The sequence below is a fragment of the Manis javanica genome, chromosome 18 (assembly GCF_040802235.1).
Source record: "Manis javanica isolate MJ-LG chromosome 18, MJ_LKY, whole genome shotgun sequence".
NCBI classification, from domain to species: Eukaryota; Metazoa; Chordata; class Mammalia; order Pholidota; family Manidae; genus Manis; species Manis javanica.
In genome coordinates, this window is record NC_133173.1 from 7,837,237 (window position 1) to 7,859,844 (window position 22,608).

At 42.7% G+C, this 22,608-nt stretch overlaps 1 protein-coding gene across 9 annotated transcripts in view; it reads left to right on the top strand.

Annotated features, from left to right (window-relative positions):
- SV2B (synaptic vesicle glycoprotein 2B) overlaps positions 1 to 21,184 on the top strand; it is a 156,890-nt gene extending 135,706 nt beyond the window's left edge. For all 9 annotated transcript variants that reach the window (XM_037000582.2, XM_073227005.1, XM_073227011.1 and 6 more), the window contains 4 exons: positions 6,948 to 7,081; positions 9,531 to 9,731; positions 13,699 to 13,858; positions 16,098 to 21,184. In XM_037000582.2, the coding sequence (XP_036856477.1) occupies positions 6,948 to 7,081; positions 9,531 to 9,731; positions 13,699 to 13,858; positions 16,098 to 16,281 (679 nt within the window). In that variant the 3' untranslated portion in view covers positions 16,282 to 21,184. The remainder of the gene's footprint in view (positions 1 to 6,947; positions 7,082 to 9,530; positions 9,732 to 13,698; positions 13,859 to 16,097) is intronic.
- Positions 21,185 to 22,608: the final 1,424 nt, after the last annotated feature.

The window sequence follows — 22,608 nt, forward strand, 5'->3', positions numbered from 1 at the left end:
AGCTCTGTGAAGTTGCCAGTGGTGGGAAATGTAAGTGCCCCCTCGGGCTAGGTCTGAGGAAGTGGCTACCGCCTGAGGGACTGGCTTCCAAGCCTTGATGCGTCAGCCTCGCTGAGCCATCTCCGACCCGAAGAAGCCTTCCTCTGATTCCACGTCCGAGAGTCATAATAATGATATATATTATTGCTTCCTAGTTAAGAACATAGCTCATACATAAAACTTTGTAATTTCATATAGGTCCTGCACAGTTTTGGTGAGACTCTTCCTGGTTACTTTATCATTTAATTGGCTCCTGAATATGGGATTGCTTCCCCCACCATTTATGCGAGTTATTGTAATTAAATAGAAATCCTATTGAACTTTGGATAATTATTTTGTATCTAACTGAGCTCTTTTATTAGTTCTAAAGTTTTTCCCTTGTCGTTGTTGTATCATCCTAACACCTGCGAACAACGGTTGTTCTGTCTCCTTTCTTTTTTTCATTCCATTGTGAAATATATTGAATATGTAGATAATAGAGAATAATATAAACAACCTATTCAGAGCACCTGACAGTATAAAATCATAAACCACACTATTTCAAATTTTGAAACAGATTAAACATCACTCCCTCCTTTATCTGGATACTATTCCTCTCCCTCCCAATAGGTAATGATCACTCTTGTTATAAATTTGGTGTTTTACATTCATGCATATTTTCATGCCTTTTCAGTATATTTATATGGCTGTAAACAGTGCATAGTATACTTTTGCATAGTTTAAACCTTAGATAAATATCAGACTAGGCCATATGCATAAATGTATAATCATTACACTATAAATTTTGCAACCTGTATTTATATACAGTTACAATTTTGAGACTTCTCTGCATTAGTTAACATAGCTACATAATTCAATTTCATTCATTTAAATTCCATTATTTGAGTATTCTGTAATGTGTTTATTTTCCTTATGGCAGATGTTTAGATTGTTTACAGTTTTTTGCTATTACAAATAACCCTGCAATAAGTGTTCTCATGGAAGAATTTTTCTAGCCTGTACACCTGAAGGTGGAATTGCTGGGCGGAAGGACGCAGCATCTTCAGCTTCTGTGTGTCTCGCCAAATCGTCCTCCGAACGGCTCTCACCAATCACAGCCCCACTAGCAGGGAGCGCGTGTCTACTCCTCTACAAGTGGGCTGGTACTTGGTGCTGTGATGAGCATGACGTGGTATCTCATTGCAGCTTAATTTGCATTTTCCCAGCCCTAGTGATATGGAATATCTTTTCCTATGTTTATTGGCTATCCAGGTTTCCTCTTCTGTACCAGTCCGTGGGCTTTGTTTATTTTATTTATTGGATTATCATTTTCATGTTAATTCGCACGATGTCTTAGTCCATTCTGGCTGCTTTAAGAAAATACTGCAGACTGGGTAGTTTATAAACTACAGCAATTTATTTCTCCCAGTTCTGGAGGCTGAAAGTCTGAGATCAAGGCATGGACAGATTCGGTGTCTGGTGACACCGCCTTCCCTGTTCATAGACGGAAGTCTTCCCACCATTGGAGAAATGGGGGTGGGAGCTCTCTGCTGCCTCTCTGACAAGGACACTAATCCCATTCATGCAGGCTCTGCCCTCAGGACCTAATCTCCTAGACGCCCCACCTCCAAATACCATCCCATTGAGGACTGGGTTTCAACATACAGATTTGGGAGGGCTACAAACATTCAGACTGTAGCACATGAGCTCTTTAAAATTATGGGTAGAAGGCAATTGTCTATTATTTGTTTGAAAATGTTCTGTCTGTGGCTTTTAAAAAGTAAACTTTAAACTATAGAACAGTTTTAATTTCACAGAAAAATGGCAAAAGGTATACAAGAAGTTTCCATATATATCCCACACCTAGTTTCCCCTATTACTACATCTTACATTACCGAGGCACATTTGTTACAATTAATGAACCAATATCAACACATCATCATTAACTAAAGGCCATACTTCATTCAGATTGTTAGTTTTTATCCAGTGCCCTTTCTCTGTTCCAGGATTCCATCCAGGTTATGTATCAAAATTTTCCATTTATATTTGGTCTTCAGCTGTGTGAGTATCATGCACTTAGATGTACTTCTCCTCTTCCAACTCCTTTTTCTGTATTTACTCTGCCGAGGTTCTGTGAGTTTCTCGGACTTTTGGTTTAATCTGTTTCATTCGTTGAGGGGAATTCTTGGCCATTATCTCTTCATATATTTCTTATACCAAATTCTCTCTCTCCTTTCTTTCTGAAATTCCAATCACACTTGCATTAAATTGTTTGGTATTTCCCCACAGCTTTTGGATGCCCTTTTCTGGGGTTTTCCCTGTGTTTTTCTTTTTATATTTTAGTTTCGGTATTTCTCTTAAGTTGTCTGTAGGTTACTTGCAAGTTAAGTCATTCTTTCCTTAGCACTGATCGGTGTACTGATGAGTCCATCAAAGGCATTCTTTCTGTTTTATTGTTTTAAAAATTTTCTAGCATTTCCATTTTATTCTTTCTGATAGTTCGCATCTCTATGCTGGAATTCTTTATCCATGCATGCATGTTATCCACCTTTTCCTTTAAGGCTTTAATATGTTAATAATAGTAATATTAAATTACCTGTCAATTCCAACATGGATGTCAGATCCAGTTTTGGTTTTTTATGTTACTTTGTTTTGTCATCACGTTGTTTTATTCTTGATTCCTTGTGTGTCTTATAATTTTTTCTTGAAATTCAGGTATTTATGTAGGACAGTAGAGACTAAGAAATGGGTACATCTCTTCTTTTCTAAGTTATACAGGGGATCGGAATGTTGAGTCAAACTAGTGAGTATTTGAGCTTCGTTTGGATTTTGTTGTAGCTATTCTTACCTCAGAAATTTATTGGGATTTCCTTTTTTTAGTTTAGGTGTAATTTATATACAGTAAAATACACCCTTTTTAGCCTACAGGTCTGGGAGTTTTGCTGGTTGCACACAGTCATGAAATCTTCACCACAGTCAAGACGGAGAATAATTTCATTACCCCCCAAGTTTTCTCAAGCCACTTTATAGTCAATCCTCCCTCCAACTCCAGCCCCTGGCAACCGATGATCTTGTCCATGTCGCATGGATGGAATCACACACTATGAAGCCTTTTAATCTCACTTAGCAGGATGCGCTTGAGATTCATCCATGTTGTTGCACATTCAGCAGCTTGTTTATTTTATTGCATTGCATCATTCCTTGGTAGGAATGTACCACCACATTTCATTTGTCCATTTACTATAGGCAAAGGAATTGTGTGTCATTTCCAGAGTTTGGCATGGTTAAACTAGTGTTTTGTTTAGGATGCTTACACCTATATTTATGTACAAAGTTTTTCTACTTTTTTTTCTCTTGGAGATTTAATAGTTGCTTTTATCTTTATGATCTCTTTTTACCTATATTCTAATTTTAAAATTCTGCTTCAGTTACTGTTCCCAAAGGCTAGGATTTCTATAAAAGAGACAGGATGAGATGCTGTGACTTCAGCATTTGAGCAGCCTTGAGGATAAAGAAAGCAGAGAGGAAGAAACTGGGTTTACAGGCAGATTCACAGAGGCACAGGAACATGTGTCGTCGGGGATCCTCTTTGGCTGACGTGGCACCATGAAAATAGTCTATTTCTCCATGAAATAATATTTCCATGATTTGGAGAAGTAATATGGCCATATCCTCAATCCCCTCTTTTGTTTCTTCTCAGGCTACACACAGTAAAGGTACTTCTCATTTATGGAACCATGTACTAGAGCTGGAAAGAACCTTCTCCTCAATCCTATTTTAAAGACTTTTAAATGTAGGGCCATAGAGAAGAGACTTGCCTAAGATCTCTTGGTAATTAAGCTCTGAAGCTGGACTCCACTCTTCATATTTTAGAGAGTGGTATCAGAGGTAGGGTAACAACCCGATGACTACGTTCGGAGAATTTAAGAAGTTACAGAAAACACTCAGGCAAGACTTTCTGTTTCCTCCTTTCTTTAAGCCAATGAGGCCCAAACGTATTTTCTGATGTGAATGATCCTCTTATTTGTGCTTTGCTGTACCTCAGATCGGGACCTGATGTGAGGAAATGTGTGAGGCTGGGGGTCCAGGTCTTTTTGGAATCGGTCTGTTTCAGTCCACAGTACCTGAGAGGCTTATCAGTAGGGCATGTGCGTAGAAGCTTTACAGAGCCATACCCTGTGTTTACTTTCTCCATAAAGGCGATATAATTTGTGTGAAAGAGAATTCTCTCCTTTTTAGAAAGGGAAATTAATGGGTGTATGCAACATGCCTCTGTGTCTTTGCACATGCTGTTCCCTTTGCCTGGATGTTCCCTGCCTCCATGTCTGTGCTTGGATGGCTCGCCCCCTCATGCCTTTCCCAACCCAACCAGATCGCAAGTGCCCCATTTGAAGTGATTTTATAACCTACCACTATCTTGATAGTTATCACACTAAATTTTAATTATCAGTTTTCTTGTTTATCTCTTCAATTAGACTGAGTTTCTTAAAGGTGGTGCCATCAAGTCCAGAACACTTGTAGATGTGACTTTCCACACAGTTGAGAGTGGTTGGTGGGTCTCTGCTTTGGGCCTGAGGGTAACTGAAATAAAGTGTTTGTAGCAGTAATTCTGCCACGGACTCTGGGTTGGCAATGGCGTCTGTTTTCTCATAGGAGAAGCTCCGTAAGATACTTTTGCTAACTTTTCCTTTAGCCTTCGAACTCTCCTGATGAAGAATCTCGGACCAGTTCAGTATGTAACTTGGAGATCGAAGGAGATGATTGATATAAAGACTCATAAAACAAGCCTTGGCCCTTTCTCCTTTTGTCTCTTCCTTTATAACTTTGGCTTTTTATAACTCACTTGGAGATACATTTTAAGGTCTGCCTGCATCAGGCTCATTATGATTTATGGCTCTGCTTTCTCACCCACCCTTGGCAGAACATGAAAATAGCACTGAAGGCCCCACCAGCAGCCTATTACTGTATTAAAGAGAAGGGTATATTAAGAAAGGCAAAGACTGAGATAGTCTACGGGAAGAGCTTTCTTGAGTAAACACACCCAGCATAATGAGTTACATTATAATTTTAAAACCAGAGACATCTTCCTATAACAAAAGGCTTATCAATTAGTTGTTCCATGGAAATCTGGGGAGCTCGGTGATAGCTTTTGTAGGTCCCTGTTTGAAAGTCTGTAGCAAATTTGGCCCTAAGTAAAATAATCTGGATTTCTAGACTAATGACTCCCACATTTTTAAAAGTGCTCTCTCTGGCTTCTGCCTCTGGTGGTGATGATTCATGAGGTCTAGGTTGGAATGTAGGAAATTGCATCTTTCAGAGTAGCCTCCCATTTTATTCTGATGCAGGTGGACTGGGGACCTCTCTTTGGAAGGCCTTTGCCCCGGCCTTCTTACTAGGGAGGAGGTCTTTTTGCAGAAGCTAATGACAGGTGGTGCTCGGTTAGGGTTCTGAGCAGAATACAACATAGCATCAGGGATAAGAGGAACTGGCCATCATATGTGGGCATGGACTGGATTCTCTGGTGGCCCTGAGGGGGAGCAATGACCCTCAGCACTGTATTATGCATGGTGACTAGGCTACACTCAGTAAGTATTTGCTGGAGACTGGATCTGTGAATAAATGAAAGGACAAATGAATGAGTGGATAGGTTGCAATTCTTCACAAATGAAAATATATCCAGGGTTTTTCTAGCTTCAATGTTTGAGCATATTTAATAAATAGAATCAACAGAGATGATGTTAATGTATGCCAGTAAACCAATTTTAATGTAATATCGGTCTTCCCTATTGGGCTTATGTAGGAGTTGGAATAGTACAGCGGCTCCCAGATATGGCTGCACCTCACAATCACTTAAGGTGTTTTCCCCCCTTATTGTTTAATTTTAAGTGAAAAAGTAACATATACACTTTTTTATTAAAGGAAAAATTAATTTTGTATCATTCCTACCACCCCTGTTGCACCTTCCCAGGACCAACCACATCTACCAGGGTGAATTTTACTGTGTGTAAATTACAGCTTAACACAAAAAGGGAGTCCCAACAAATTTTTAAAGTGGCAATAGCTATAACAAAGCTCAGAAATACTCTGAAGTACAGTCTATGCCTTTGGAGGGTGTGCCATATCCTTTCTGAATTGTCACCTGCTGTGAACACTGGGCCACATTTGATTTTTTCCATTAAAAATATATCCTGAAGGTCGTACCATATTAAAACATACAGATCTACCTAATAGCTATAATGGCCACATGGTATTCCGTTGTATGATGTCTACCTAACTACCTATTATCTGCCTAGTAATTCTTGTTATAATAAATGTTGCAATGAGCATCAGTGAATGTATCCTTCAGAATGTGTGAGCAGGCGCATGTAGGGTAAGTTGTAAGAGGTGGTATTCCTAGATCAAAGGGATTACTTGAAATTTTGCAACATTGTTCCCCAAAGAGGCTGCACCAGTTATATTTTACCAACCCTCTGAATGAAAGTGTCTATTTCCTCACATCTTTGTTGGGGCACTTTTAAAAAAAGAAGATTCTCAGGCTCTCACAAATCAATTGCTTCCAAACCTTCCAAGATCAGCAGAGGGACCTGCATGTTTTTAAAACTCCTCACCAAGTGAGATGCTGTCACTCTTTTCGTTTCACACTGCGATTCTGATGCAACAGACCCGTGGACCTGTGCTTGGGAACCATCAGGCTGATGCACTGCTCCCCCAGTGGACCCGAACTAGACCCCAGTGTCCACACTCCTGAGGTCCTTCCTCATTTAAAAACAAACAACTAAGAAGTGGGGAAGTAGTCTTGGCTGCAAATAATATTTTTGCATCTTTCGGTTTGCAGTTCTCCTTTTTCTGCCTTTGTGCATTTTCCTTTTTGGTTATATGTCTCCTCTTCTCCTGGACGAATCACTCAGAGGCTAATATCTTTTCCACAGGTTCACAAAGATGTACTTTAAACATGTGCTCTTTGAGGACACATTCTTTGACGAGTGCTATTTTGAAGATGTTACATCTACTGATACCTATTTCAAAAATTGCACCATTGAATCAACCATCTTTTATAACACAGGTAAGAACCTGGGCGGATGAACCGAACTGCTTGGCCATAAGCTTTTGGAGCAATAAAATATACACAGATATGAGTGCTGAGCTTTAGTGGAGAGAAATGGGTTCTAGCCTCAGATATGGCAACGAATTGGTTGCAGGCATTTAATTTACCTGCATATTTTATCACATTTAAAATGGAAACAGACCGCGTCCAGGTGGGCGTTTTGATTCTCAACAAGTCTGATGCTGAAGACTATGGGTTTTTGGTAGGAACAAAGTATGACACAGATCAAAAAACAAACAAACAGCATTCCAGGAGGGCCACACCTTATACCTAGAGTGCATTCTTGAAGACCTTGCATAATTTGAAACTTGCAAAATTCAAGACTCATGTTCTCACAACAACAACAAAAAAGGGACAATTGCATCTTTTTAAGCTTTGTGCATGAAATGAGATAAGATATTTTAAAGGCATACTATTTCAGGTTTCCATGACTGAAAAAAAAAATCACAAAATTCCACCCCTTCCTCACTCCTTGTTACTTCTACTTAAAGCCTGACAAATTAATACCATACCAAGTGGAGTTGGGATGTAAGAAAGCTGAGCTCCGCCAGGGGCTTCACCTACATTGTCTCAAGTGGGAAATGTACTATTATCCCCATCCTATAGCTAAGGATCCTGAAGCGTCAGCAACTTGCCCAAGTCCACAGGTTGCAGGCAGAGGGAGCTTGGATTCATTCTTCCGCCGTTTGGCTCCACAGTCTGTGATCTTTCCACGGAACCACCTGCACTATGTCCACATCAGTGCTTCCTCTCTGGCATCAGCACCAAGGGATGGTTTATGCCAGAACACCTTTTTTCCTCCATAATGTCAACCCCCAAAAGGTTCTATATCTGGTCTCCAAAATATCCCTCAGTCTCTAAATAATCCATTATGGGATTTACCATCCTAAATTTTTTTTTTAGCCTGAACCTTAAAAAATAAGAATGAGTTCTATACATTTGCTGTGTATCATCCAAACTTAGCATAGCTTTTATTTTCTTCTTTCAAGTTTTAATGCTGTCTCTTTGTTTGCATACACTTAACATGGGGATTTTTGCAACCAGCTGTAGTCATGAAATGACCGAGCTTGGAAGCAATGGAGATGATCCTGTGTGTTGCTCCAGTTTTGTAGGTGGGAGTTCAGGGGGGTTAAGGAGGGTCAGCAGCAAGAAGGAACAAAAAAGCAGTAGACTCATAGACACTGAGAAGTGACTAGTGGCTACCAAGAGGGAGGGTGGTTTGTGGGGGAGTGGGAGGGTGAATAAAGGGGCACAATAATTCGCCATCACAATATAAGTTGGTCCCCCATGGGGATGGTAGTACAGCATGGAGAATATAATCAGTGATTCTGTAACATCTTTCTATGCTGATAGTAACTGTACTAGAGGGGATGAGGATTTAATAATATGGGTAACTGTTGAACCACTGTGTTATACATCTGAAACCAATACAAGCTCATATATCAACCATACGTAATAAAAAAAAACATTAATAAGGGGGTCAGCAGCAGAGCCAGTTCCCCAAACCCACATTTCCTGAGAGCCTATTTAACAATCTTTCTTTTAGAACAGTTGGTGTTAGAAGGTGTCAGAAGACATGGGAATAGTTCCAAAGCAAATGATTTATATGTTTTTTTAAAACTTAATTTTTTTTAGAGAAGTTTCAGGTTTGCAATAAAAATAGAACAGAAGGACAGAGATTCCCATATGGCCCCGAACCCCCCACAGCCTCCCCTATTATCTACACCCCCCCACCAGGGTGGTATGTTTGTTACCATTGATGAACACCCATTGACACATCGTAATCACCCAGAGCCCACAGTTGCATTAGGGTCCCTTCGTGGTGTTGCACGCTCTATGCACTTGGGCGAATGTATGGCGTGTACCCATGGCTGGAGCATCATACAGTGTAGTTTCACTGCTCTAAAAATCCTCTGTGCTTCACTTATTCATCCCCTCCACTCTGGAAACCACTGCACAAATGGTTTTCGATTTGGAGAACATTCCCATTTCTCTGTGGGCTCTGGGGCGGTCAGCTCAAGCTGGGCCTCATTCCCTTGTCTTCTGCTTCCTGTAAGGTGGGTAGCCCGGAGGAGTGGCCCAGCCACTGTGGCCCTCTGCATCACCTCACTGATACAAACAGGGCTGTTACCTGGCTTGAGAAAGGATGTATTTAAACATGCCTCTCAGGGAATGTTTATTTCGCTTCCCCTTGCTTATAGAAAGTTGACCAGGTCACTCCATTTCTGGAGGTGTCTCTTTCCATCCACACCCGGCCGCACAGCACCTTGATGTAGAGAATGTGTATTTGCCACGAGCTTGTGCAGCCTGCCCACGGAAGGGGCGCAACTTCATCCTTGCCTCAGCCCCAGTCTCTTCCCAGCCCCCATCCGCTTTACATGAGCCAAACATTTCCTTCTCTCCCCAGACCTCTACGAGCATAAGTTCATCAACTGTCGGTTTATCAACTCCACCTTTCTGGAACAGAAGGAAGGCTGCCACATGGACTTCGAGCAAGATAACGACTTCCTGACTTACCTCGTTAGCTTCCTTGGCAGTCTGTCTGTCTTGCCTGGGAACATCATTTCTGCCCTGCTCATGGATAGAATGGGAAGGATCAAGATGATGGGTGAGTTGATGAGGATGCCACACCTGTGCTCCGGGGTTGCAGGCGTGCGTATGCAGATTATTAAGGCAGTGGAATCTTTTTTTCTTGAAGAAATCTTGCACAGGAAACCTAACAGGTGAGATGGAATCTGCTGGAGTTGGGCCAGGAGGCACATCTCTAAAGCCCCGAGACCTATGGCCCAAGCCAGGGACTCATCTTCTTTTCCCAACTGAGCAATTTTGTGACAACCACTTATTCTATGAGCATGAAGGATGTTAAAACTTCCTGCTCTGTAAGATTATTGTTAAGAAAAATACATCAAGTGCTCTTAAATGAGCATTGGTTTCATTTGATGGGTTTAAGATGAATTGTGTTACTTATTATTATTGAATTGTCATAACACTTTGGGCTTTGGAGTTGAACAGACTCATTTGGAATCCTATCACCTACAGGCTGTTTGACTTTGACCGTGTTCCTTTTCTTTTCCGTGCCTCAGTTTACTTATCTATAAGATGAGGATACTGGTAATGAGCTGGTGGGGTTTTGTAAGGGTTGAACATAATGCACCCAAAGCATCTTATAGTGCGTGGTGCACTGTAGGTTCTCAAAAATGGTAGCCAGATCCATGTGTGCCTTGCTTCATTCCACCAGGACTTGTAGTGTTTTGCTGTAGGAATACATGCCATGCATGGTACACAAGAAACAAAATGTATACACCCAGGGCCAGTAAAAATATGTGTTAGACCATGAGTGGGGCCAGGAGAAGGGGACAGTATCTAATCAACACACCATGAAGGATCTGCCCTAGGGATGTACCTGATAAGAAAATTAATATCAACTCCCTGCAACAAAGCTCAAAGGGAAACAAAATAAATTACAGTCATTTCATCAGAGAAGAGTACACTGGTTTTCATGGGAAGGGAATGTTTTCCTGGTGTTTGACACATATCAAATATTGTTATTATAAACAGTAGTATGAATATGCAGAATGGTGAACTCCAAGGAATGGCTGTGACTTCAGCCTTTGCATCCGGTGATGAGGATGGGGTCATCTTGTAGGCGTGGCAGACTGGGCTGTCTCCTCTGGTTAGACCTGGGAAAGGGAGAGTGGTTTCCTAACTTCTGTAATACCATGTCCAGCACGGTGCCTGCCTGAGAGCTGCCACCCAGGAGTGCTGCTGAACTGACCGGAACCCGAGAAGGTGGCCTCTTCCCTAGATTAGCCTGAGCACCAAGCTTTTCAGCAGAGGGTGGAAAAGCCCAGGGGGCCATCTCAGCCAACCTTTGCCTTCTGAATCTGCACAACTCCCTTTATCCCTCTGAGCCTCTGTTTCAAAATTGTTAAAATAATACTTCTGTTTGCGCCAGTGAGATAAGGCATATAGACATGTGACCCTTCTGCCACTCTGTCATTGGCTTTTTGAGTCCCGGGGTCGAACAGTGAATTCCATGACCAGGTCCTGGAGCAGTGAGGAAGCTCTTGGGAAGTAGTATCTGCAAGAGGTGGGTGGGCACCGGTGTGAACGACAGTGGGGCCCGTTGCCTGCGACCAGCTGCTGGTGACTCCCACACGGAAGCAGAGGGCAGGGTGGTACAGGGGGCAGGCAGGGCTGGAGGAGAATGGACGTCTTTTTCTTTGCCATTGAAGGCTTTCTTGGCATCACGAATGTATCCCAGATCTAAAGTGATTTCTATAGTGCTAAAGAAAGGCATTCTCCCTGAACTGGATATCTGGAACATAGTTACCATTCTTTATATCTTACCCTTTTATTAATGTCTGTATTTCGTTCCTGAGCCAGATGAAGCCCTCAGACAGTGCCTACTTTGTATCTTTAGTAAAAGGCCTGGCAGGCAGTGGATCAACAGCAATATTCCTGGTGCACACTAACTACCAGGTGCTCCATAAATCCCTCTGGGGGTGACCTGCTTCCCTGGCCCCTGTAGCATCTGCTGGAGCGTGATGCGTCCCTGCTGGCTCACTACTCTCTTTCCAGGATAGAAGTGGTGTCCTGCTAACAACAGAGTAGAAGTTTCTAATGAGGCTGTTCTTCTTTATTTATTAATTTAATAAAACTTAATTTAAGCAGCACTTATTCTCTGCCAGGCTGTGCAGTAGGCAATGGAAATACAGCAGTAATGGACCCAGACAGCATCCTTGTGCTTAAGGAATGGATTATCCGTTGGGAGAGACAGACGTAAATGAGACATTTCATTTAACTAACACTTAGGAAGTGCTTATTACAGGTCAGGCTCTGTCCTAAGAATTTTGTAAATATTAACCTATGGAACCCTCACAGTGAGGCTGTGAGGCAGATACTGTTTTTTATCAACATGTAATAGATGGGGAAAGTGAGATAGCACAAAAGGTTAAGTGACTCGCTCAAGGTCACACGGATGAAGCTGGGCTTTGAACTTGGGTCTCTCACTTGCAGGAGACTAAGGATTATGAAAGTGGAAGTAGGCCAGAGAGACCTATAGCAAGAAGCCCTAACATAGTTGCAGGGTCAGTTCCCTATCACTTGACTTATCTGATGATAATATTTTATAGTCAACAAATACTTGTCAACATTTATTGTAAGCCAAGCCCACAGCTGGCCACCTTGAGGGAGGCATGCATGTAGGTGATATTGCTCTCAGGGCACTCGTGGTCCAGTAGAGGCCGGTCTCCTCCCACCCAGTTCTCTCTTAGCTGTTTGGAAAGAGGTTACCAGGCTACCTGACCCCAGCTGTCGCTTCCCAGAATCGGCACACTTCAAAGCAGACAGTTACCCCTTCCCAGCTCATCAGCAGGTTCGGTACCAGTCTTGGTGGTCCAGGTCCAGCGTAAGATTCCAGGGAGAGGTCCCCCAGGGAGGCCCTTGTTGGTGAGGCCAGGCCAGCCTTCCGGCTTCTTGGGGACAAGGGAACCACCCACCCTCAGGGTCCTGGGGCCTTCTGGGGGCTCTTGCCCTTTGCCCCAGCTGGTCGTTTGGGTCCCGCTTTAACTTCCTTCCTGCTGGCTGTTTCGGCTGCATCGCCAGCCATGCTCCTTGTCCTTGCCCTGTGTGTCCGCTGCAGATTTCCCAAGCTCCTCCGGGCTGGATGTATTGGATTTCAGCAGGGTCTGACACACCTTCTTTCAGTGGGGTCTCTTATCATTAACTCCATCAGCCAGAGTCCTGATAGGAACCAGAATCCACCCAGAGGGTTCTAGAGGAGAAACTTTATTGATAGGGTGGCTTTTAAAGGTAGGGTTACAGTTATGGGAACAAATAAGGCAGATGAGGCACCCAGATACTAGCAAGATTGGGTAGCAGGTGCCACCTCTAGGGCTGTAGGGATGGAGAAAATAGCAGTAACAGAGCCCAGTGAGAGCGGAGCCACAGACGAGGCACCCGGAAGAACCTGCAGACCTGGAGGGATGCAGCCATTGCCAGAAAAGGGCTTACAGAACAGGGCAAGAGCTGGGAAGAAATATACCAACTCCTTTCTCCTCCCAGCTGGCAAGGAGCCCACGTATGCAGTCCATGGGAGTCAGTTTCCTGGGACACAGAGCAGGGCTGAGAAGGGCAGTGGAGATGGGCATAAATGCACAACCAACAGGGTCCTTCTGCAGCCATTTACAGTTATGTTCCCAATAGAATCACGCTCCTGAGAATGGAGTTTCTAGACACTGTTGTATCTCAGGCACCTCGTACAATGTCCAGCCCATGACAGATTCTCAGCCAACGCCTCCTCTGCCTTCCCAGTTATTCTGGACTGGACAGCACTGCAGAGGGAGAATTTAAGAGTCCTTCCCAGAGCTGACCCTGGTGACATTACCCTGTAGAAGGTTCTAGTCCCATGGCTGGGGCACCATGTGGGGCTTCAGGCTGTGCTCTCTCCATGTAGAGATGGACCTACTACAGGGGTATCTGTGAAGATGGGAGAAGGGGCAAGCCCTGCAGGTGACCGCCTTGTCCCGGACACGGCCTTCATGTTTCTTTCTGCTCTTGACCTCCCTCTGCAGGTGGCTCCATGCTGACCTCAGCTGTCTGCTGCTTTTTCCTGTTTTTTGGCAACAGTGAGTCCGCGATGATCGGCTGGCAGTGCCTGTTCTGTGGGACCAGCATTGCTGCCTGGAATGCTCTGGATGTGATCACGGTGGAGCTGTATCCCACCAACCAGAGGTCAGTTCTTCCTGGGGCTTCCCCCTGGGGCTTGTTTGGACTTCTTTGGCCAGAAATCTACTTGCTCCAAGATCCTCCACCCCTGCCATCTTGGACTTCCTGGTGTTCCATGGACCAGATGTGTTTTAGGGCGTTGAGTTTCATCTGCATGGGGGCTGGTATAGACCTGGAAGTAAGCAGGCTGAGGCTTGATAGGGTGGCAGAGATGGCAAGATGCAAGGCACCAGGGTAAACCACATCCAGGAGAGAGGAATGGGGGTGAGACCATATGGGGTATGTGACCCAAAGACAGGTTAACCGAGGCCTGCCAATGGGAGATAAAGAGAAAGCTGGGGAACTAGAAAAATGGAGGGTGGAGGAGAAACAGAGAGAGAGCATCGGGTGGGAATGAGGCATGATGGTCTCGGGCTTTTGCAGAGAATGAGGCAGGGCTGCTCAGGGTTTATCAAGCCATATGGGAAGAGGCCTTGTTTAAAGGCGTATGGTCAAGGCCATTACTTGGCAGTTATTTCTCCTCTTGGAGGGGGACTTGTGAATTTCAAGATAGCAGATAATGGCCCTGTGTCCGAAAAGAATGTGAAGGGGCATGGAAGGCAGGTAAATGCAATTCTGCAAAAATACCTTAGTGGTCATCCCAAAATTGATGACACAGGTATTCAGTTATAGTCAGCTATGGAAAGCACAGCTTACCATACTTAGAGCCCCTCTCCCCTGAACCAGGAACTTCTAAGTTTTACAAAAGAAAAGAGGAGAAAATACCACCATTTCAATAGCATGTGATGTCACCTCTAGGAAGCCAAAGAAAATTAACTGAAGAGGTGGCTAGAAACAATAAAATAGTTTAAGGTCATCAGTAATAAACCTAAGTTAATAATGTATAGATTTAAAAATGTATCAAAACATTAAAATAAAATCAAAATCCATTTAATAGCAGGATCATCAAATATCTAGGAATCAATTTGATAAGAAAGGTGAAACACTTACTTGAAGAAAATCATAAAGCTTTACTAAGAGACATAAAGGAAGGAAAATATATGTCAAAATATACTTTCCTGAATTCTAAGATTTAATTTTACATGAAAGTCAAATATTCTTTAGTTTTCCTCTAACTTAAAAGAGTCCATTCAAAATTCAATGAAAAAATTTACCCCCTCTGGGAACTTGAAAAATTTATTCTAAAGTTTATCTGGAAAAATACACGTGTGCCGATATCCAAGAAAATTCTGAAAATGAAAAGATTGGGATTGGGGACCAGTGATTATAAAGGTATAGTGTGGTACAGTTATAGAAAAAAATCTGAAAAGAATTTAAGATACAAAATACAGTCATATTCTTAATAATGTGGTGTGAAAAAGAAACATTTTACTTCAGTGGGGCAAAGATAATGCTGGGAATACTGACTCTGTGTATAGACGGTGTCCAGAAAGGAGAGATGGTTAGTCATAGTTGTCACTGGGAAGTGTGTTGAGGGTTTAGGATTAGGGTCCCCCCGGGGATGACAGAAACCCCAGATAAGTGCGGCCTTAGGAAGGTAGGCATTTTATCGTAATGCCCTGCAGAAGTCCAGACCAGGCGCCGTAGGCTTTCTTTGTTGTCCTCCCTCTCATGACCTCAGCCAGGGTCCAGATGAGACTACCTATACTTTGCAGGAAGCAGGATGGAAGGAGAAAGGATGAAAGGGAAGGAAGAAAAGGACCACTCATGACATCTCTCTAAGGAAGTTTCTTGGGAGCTGCCAACTTGCACTTACATTCCATTGGCCAAAACTTAGTCACATGGCCAGACTCAGAAACAAGGGAGTCTGGGAAATGTAGTCTTACATTTTAGGTGTTTAGGAACACCTAGCTGTCTCTGCTGCAAGAGGGTGTGAGGTGTTTATTAAGGGAGAAACTTACCTTTCTGCTGCTTCCTTCTTCATTCTGTCAGTATTTCACAATACTCATTATTACCTCTGCAAATTTCAAAAAGAGATATTTGAAAAGAAAAAGAAACGAGTTTGAAGGAAATACTCCAAAATGTTAACAAGTAGTGATTGCTGTTCAATGGTGAGGTTACATATTCTTTCACCTTTGGTTATTCTGTATTTCCAAATGTTACTTGTCCATTTAGGGGAAAAAATTCCCTCCCACACATTCACTATCCCTTCCTCACAACAAGGTGAAGAAATAATCCCATCCCACTCATTTAAGGAGGTCTAGTTTGGGCTTTCAGAATGATTTATTTTCTTCTTCTTTCACAGGGCAACAGCCTTTGGCATCCTCAATGGATTATGCAAATTTGGCGCTATCCTGGGAAACACCATCTTCGCTTCTTTTGTTGGGATTACCAAAGTGGTACCCATCCTTCTGGCTGCCACCTCTCTCGTTGGTGGTGGCCTGATTGCTCTTCGGCTGCCAGAGACTCGGGAACAGGTCCTGATGTGAACAGCCTATGGGGAAAGGAAGTGTTGGAAGAACCTTGTCCAGGAACCTTAAATACACCCCTACTTCCTGTCTGTCACTGTCCTGAGGACACCTGGATAGCACAGGAGGAGACGCTGATTTTGTGGCTGTTAGTTTAGGACGCATTTCAGTTGTCAGTATGTCTGTAACTCAGGTGACTGATTGGAGGTGTCCTGAGCCACCCTTAGAATCACAGAGCTCAGTGGTTGGCTTCAAGTCTCCCCAGCCCAAGGCAGGAGGAGGATAGCACCCTCTATGGGTGCACACAATAAGCAAGGAGTGTGTATTTCCCCAAGTGAGGTGCAAGGACTTATTTGCATTTCAAAATGAATTTGAGAGTGAGAAACACTCAAGCTCCTCCATAAGTTTCCTCAGAGCCCCCAGTGACCTAGCAAATTGATTTGGGAGGAAATTAGAGTCATCGTATGAGTATCAGGCTATGAATATTGAAATACAGTATACATATATTTTTACATTGAATATTACCCATCCTAGTTTCCATTTGAAAATTGGCACAATAGCATTGAAGATACTCTGATATAGAAAAACCAAATATTTTAGCAATATCTATAGAAATCTACTTTCCCGCTCAAGTGTCTGTTGAATTTTCCATGATGATTAGGTGGTAAATTCAAGAATGATGTTTACTTCTGTTTTGATCTATTCAGAGAAACAGAATGGTTTTGGTATTCTGTAAATTACTTTGTACAGAACTGTATTTATACTTAATTTGCAGAGATAGTATCTGCAAATATTTGCCAGCATTGAAGCCATATTTTGGGAGGACTTGGTGTTTCAGGTTCTGGGAAATTGGGTCTGATGGCATGAAATGCAAGCACAATTTCTTATAGCCATTTAACTTGCTGTCGGGAGGGTGCACTTAGCAAACTCACGTTGTACAGTTCATTTAATCCAGGCCCTGTTCTTCGTGTAGGTGGAGCAGTTATTTCTCTCCCTTACACAGATCACTTGAAACTCATGAGCACTGTCCTCAATATTGGCGTTTGACTTTGCCGCACACCCAGACACACTATGAGGTTCTGGCACTTGGTTTGCAGCAAGAACAAAACACGGTGGACAACAGGGGCGATCGAGGGAGACAAGGAGAAGGGCAGCCATAGTTCTTCGAAGTGTAAATTTTTTGTTTCTTTTAGCAGTAAAATATGTCCCATATTTGTGCTAATGGTCAGGTTCCATGAGAAGTCTATGCTCTGTGTCTCGGTGATGAGCTTTGGAAGCACATGGCTTGGAAGTTAAGGGGTGTAGTGGATGTCAAATGTGTTTCCTTCCAAGAGAACTCTTTCCTGAGATGCTGTTTGGAAGAGGAACGGGCGTGGAGTGGGGTGTGGAACCTAGACAGACGGCTCTGATGGGGTCAGCAGTAGACGGAAGTCTTGACCACTTAGAAAAGGAACAATTTTTCATCCACTGGAACTTAGCATGGGAGTGGCAGTGAGCTAGGGGCTCCTGCCCTGGAGGTGACTGGCTGAGGCCAGGTGAACACCGGTTGGCAAGAACTGCTGGTTTGAGGTGATTCGCAGAGCTCTCAATGCTGTGAAGTGTCCCACTTTCCTACCAGAGATCTCCACAAATTTAAACAGAACAGTGGTGACTGTGTTGAGTGTTTTCTGTTTTGGAGACATGCTTAGGCCCTGTGACAGCTTCAGAAAATCTTTCTGGTATTCTCTGAAGTAACAGGTAGACAGCAGGTAAGAGTAAATTTTATGACACTTTTCTACCCTGGATTTGAAATCAGTTTTAATGGTTAAAATGTTTATTTTCCTTCTTTTGTCCCCTACATCTTTAGTCACTCTTTTTTTTCTGCACAGGGAAGGAAGACAGATCAGCTCTGAGTTGACACCCTATTTCCCCAAAATATATAAATATACCATTGTGTATTATTGTTTCTCTCAGTCTTCTGTAAGAGTTACCTAACATAAGCTCTATGTCAGTAATGAGAAGCCCAATGTAATATAGCTGTAATATACTTTCCATACTCTTATGACATGAAATAGAGTGGCTAGGTTCATATAAGAGAATCGTGTAAGCCTGGGATTACCACATCCCTTATGACATTATTCTTCACCGGGATACTACAATTCAGTGAGCAGCTACTACATCAGAAATTTACAAGGCAGTTAGAGTCTACATTTCTAGTTAAGATGGATCTTATAAATCTAAGACCTGATTAGTTTTTGAGTGTTGAGGTGGCTGCAATAATTTTGGGGTGAACTCCACCTGATTTTCAAGCTCTAACTTCTGCATTATCTTTCTAGCTGCTTAAACCAGCAGTCTAACTGGCCAAGGGCAATTCCCATTTCATCCATCACTTGGGCCTTTGTAAAGCGTGCAGCCATTCTTTGCAGCCTTTCTCCTTGAAGGGATTGTCTGGCACTGGTACCTGGCCACTTCTTAAATGCTGTCACTTCTGCTGAGATAAATGCTACTTTAAAAATAGTCTCTGTGACAGGTCATTGGGGGATAATGTCCATTCCTGGCCAGACACTTCTTTTTCATTTCACGTTCTACCTTGAGAAACTCCTTGATGGCATCCGTGGAGATTAAAAGATGAGGCTCCTGTTCATTGAGCAAATCTGTTCACAGTTCATGATGTATTTTATGATACCCAGTTTGGGTACTTCCTTTTAATAGTCTCAGCTGTATTGTGTCATCTCTTGCGCTGATATTTGATCTCCTGTTTTACTGGAATAATTAGTGAAAGGGCTGTGCCTCTTTGTGACATTTATAGCACATGAGCCCGAGGCCATATAATAAATAACCCTATTCCCAGGATTCTCTGGTACCTTGTATTAGTTCATTAAAATCATAATAAAAATAATTGTAAGCAAACTTTCAAGACTTGAGGCCAGAGATTATTTCTAGACATGAAGGGCTCTTCTGGATTCGTAAACAGATTGGATTGTGGGGGAATATTGTGAATCCCTTCTTCAACTTTCTTTTTTGCATGTAGGGACGTTGAGAGGTTAAATGAAGCAACCAAGGTGACATGGAGCTAGGAGTGGGTTACAAGGCCTACAGTGACACTCTGTCTTGTGTTTCTGGACCAGTCTCTCCTTCACTGACACCCAACTGCAGGGAGTCCCATCTAGTCTCTGGGGGATGGGACAATGCGACTGACATTCCCTGAGCCATTCATTGGAAACGCATTTGAGTGTTTTACCCAGAGTAAGTTGGAAGGATCAGTATACATACGAAAAGTTTAGAATATACTCATCCATTTAATCATTCATTCATTCAACAAATCCTTACCTAGCTCCTACTATGTGCCAGTCTCTGAGCTTGGCTCTGGGGATCTAGTGGTGAAAGAACCACAGTTCCTACCTGCTGCCTCCTCTTACTTACAGCAAGTGGGCAAGATGGATGTTCAGTTGGCAATAACAGTGAAGTGCAGTGATCTCATAATTAGTCAAACCTTTTGATTATAAGAGGATATTCTTATTTGTTTGTCAGTCAGCTGTGGGCATCTGAATGTGGTTGCCCTCTCTGGTTCCTCTCTTCCTCAAGGAACACGCCAATTTCTTATATTTATAAACCAGGTAAGGGAAGACATACTTGTTCATTTTCTACAGAGCTTAATCAGTTCCTACTTAAATCCACGTGCCAGAAAGTTCTATGTGGAAAAAGGGATGGGAGCGGGCAGGCATTGGTTTAGTGGGCAAAGCTCCCAGGAGCCCTGGGAAAGGTGTTATCCTTTCACCCTTTATTTTTCTAGGGAGCTTCTGAATGCACACTGACATAATATTTTGGGATTTAGTTAGGATTAGGATGGATGGAATATAACTGAAAACCCAAACAAGCAGGTTTAGAATACATGTATGTTAAGTTCAAAGTTTATTTCTCTCTCATATAAAAAATCTGAAGGAAAGAAAGCCATGGCTAATATGGATGTTTTTGATCTGATTTTTGGGAACAGACTCCTGCCTTTAAACTCCTTAACTTTTAGTGTACAGTTTCTATCATGGAGGCTGCCTCTTGGACTGAGATGGCTGTTGGAGCACCAGTCCTCGCATCCACAATTCCGGCAGAAAGCAAAGGGACTGAACATCTCAGCTGAGCCAGCCTCCCTTGAAACTAACTGGTCTCCTGGACGTCCCTTCCAGTTGCTTGCACATGTGTATCATTGACCTACACTTGTTTTGGGGGCGGCTGAGAAATGTGGCATTTACCTGACAATATTGCCACCCTCTTCCGGATTGAGGATCTTGGTTCTAAGGGAGAAAGGGGGGAAGGATCGGTGGATCATGCTTCTTAAACTTCAGTGTGTATCGGGATCACCTGGAGAGGTCACACTGGGGGGCCCCACCTGTATCTGGGGTGGGAGTCTGACAATTTTTATTTTTACACAGCTCCCAGGTGATGTGGCTGGTGTCTGTCCTTGGGCCATATTTGGAGTGGTACTGACAGCCTACCAATCTGATTTGTTGGGGTCGCTCTTTAAATCCAGCCCAACCAGAAACTCACAGAAAAGAAAAGCTAGCAGAAAAGCAAGCAGCCAGTGAAAAATGATCATCATTTTCCTAAAGTTCAGAGGCAGTCAAGCCATGTCAGTGCATCACTAACTAATGACTGTGCATGAAAATATTCCCTTCACTGCTTGGTTTCTCTCAGGCCCTGTCCTTGTGAACCCATGGCTGCTGGTGGGCCTCTGATAACCTCTTACACTTAGCAGAGGGTGCATGCCCTTTCACCTGGGAGTTGATGAGCTCTGTTTTACCCATTTCCATGTGCTAATCATTTTTACAGACACAAATACAGTTGTGGTACATTGTAATCCATTAGGCCTTATAGTGATACTCTCTGATCTTAAAAGCTTTTTCGTACCTGGGAATGCACAGAGGGTAATAAAGACGTAACTATGTGTAAACCTGACTTGCTGACAGTCAACTTGAAAACTTGGACTTGGCTTGGAAATGGTGAACAGATTTCTCCTTTAGGTAAGAGAAAGACAGAGCGGGATAAATTCCTCAACTTAGACCTCATTCAGCACGTTTTTGCAGAACAACTACCATTTGTCCTATGCTCTACTGGGTTGCTGCCTCTTAGGGTTCTTCCCCTGCCCAAAGCTTTGTGCTTTTATAGATGGCTGCATTCTGTTTAGGCACAGCCCTAAGAATAGTTTGGAAGCAAATCACACCTAGCCTTTGCATGAGGCAAGTATACAGCACATTGTATTTAATTTGCAGAGGCATGGTGGGAAAACTTATATGCACGTTTTTTCTGACCGCAATGAAGTTTCCAAAAAAGATTAATGATGAAATTAAGCAGAGATTAGAGCTATCCACAAAGGTTAAGTGGAGAAATAAAAGTTATAGTCGTTTTTAATTACAGAATGAGAATGAGCACAGGGGATCTGCTTAGCAAGACCATGGTACACCGTCTGGAAGGTTCAAGCCATGAACTGGGGAGTGAGGAATCCTTGTCTTCTCACCGCACACACTTAGCTCTTCATTCACCTTCGGTCCTGCTGGCTGAAAATATCACACACTTAGCTCTTCATTCACCTTTAGTATGGCTGGCTTAAAATATTTCAAATTTCAGAGCCCATCAAGATGTATTCCTTTAGAAAGCAAAGGTTTTCCAGGAGATGTCCTCTAACCAAGCTGATGTGGCCACCACGTCTGATAATTCCAGCTAGGGAGACCTGCTTCATCAGTGGGTGCTGCTGAGAAAGCCTCTCAATACCAACTCTCCTGTCCTCCACTTCTTACATGCAATAGAGAATCTCAGTAATTCAGATTTTTCTATGTCAGCGTTTGTGATTTCAATAGGCTGTGAAAAAAAAGGCCTGTGAAAGTAGCTTTCCAGGAAAATTAGACTTTGGACTATCTCGCAAAGGAATGCTTAAAAAATGCTTAGGAAAACAAGTGGTAAGCAGCAATCGGTGAACAAATCATGAGTGAGTCTTATTTATTAAAGTGTTTCTCTCAAGGAATGACACAGCCAATTCTATCCACCTTAAAAATATTTGAATAGGGTACCACTAAGCTTCTTTGAAGTATGTTTTACAATACCACTTCTTTCCAATTTGGAGTTGGTTTGGATGAGTCAAGAAAACACAGCTTTAACAAAATGTTTGGAAGGGATTCCTGATAGCTGATTTGCCAGTATTTGTATCAGTGCTTTTAATAAGGATAATTTTCAAGACCTACAATCTACATATTTTACAGTGGAAATATCAAGCTGTAAACTGAAGCTTTGCAATCAGAATCTAGGTAGTACGTCACTGAGATGTGTGTTAGAACTCAGGCTGTAACATGAAAAGGGGGAAAAAGGTATTTTATATGTAGT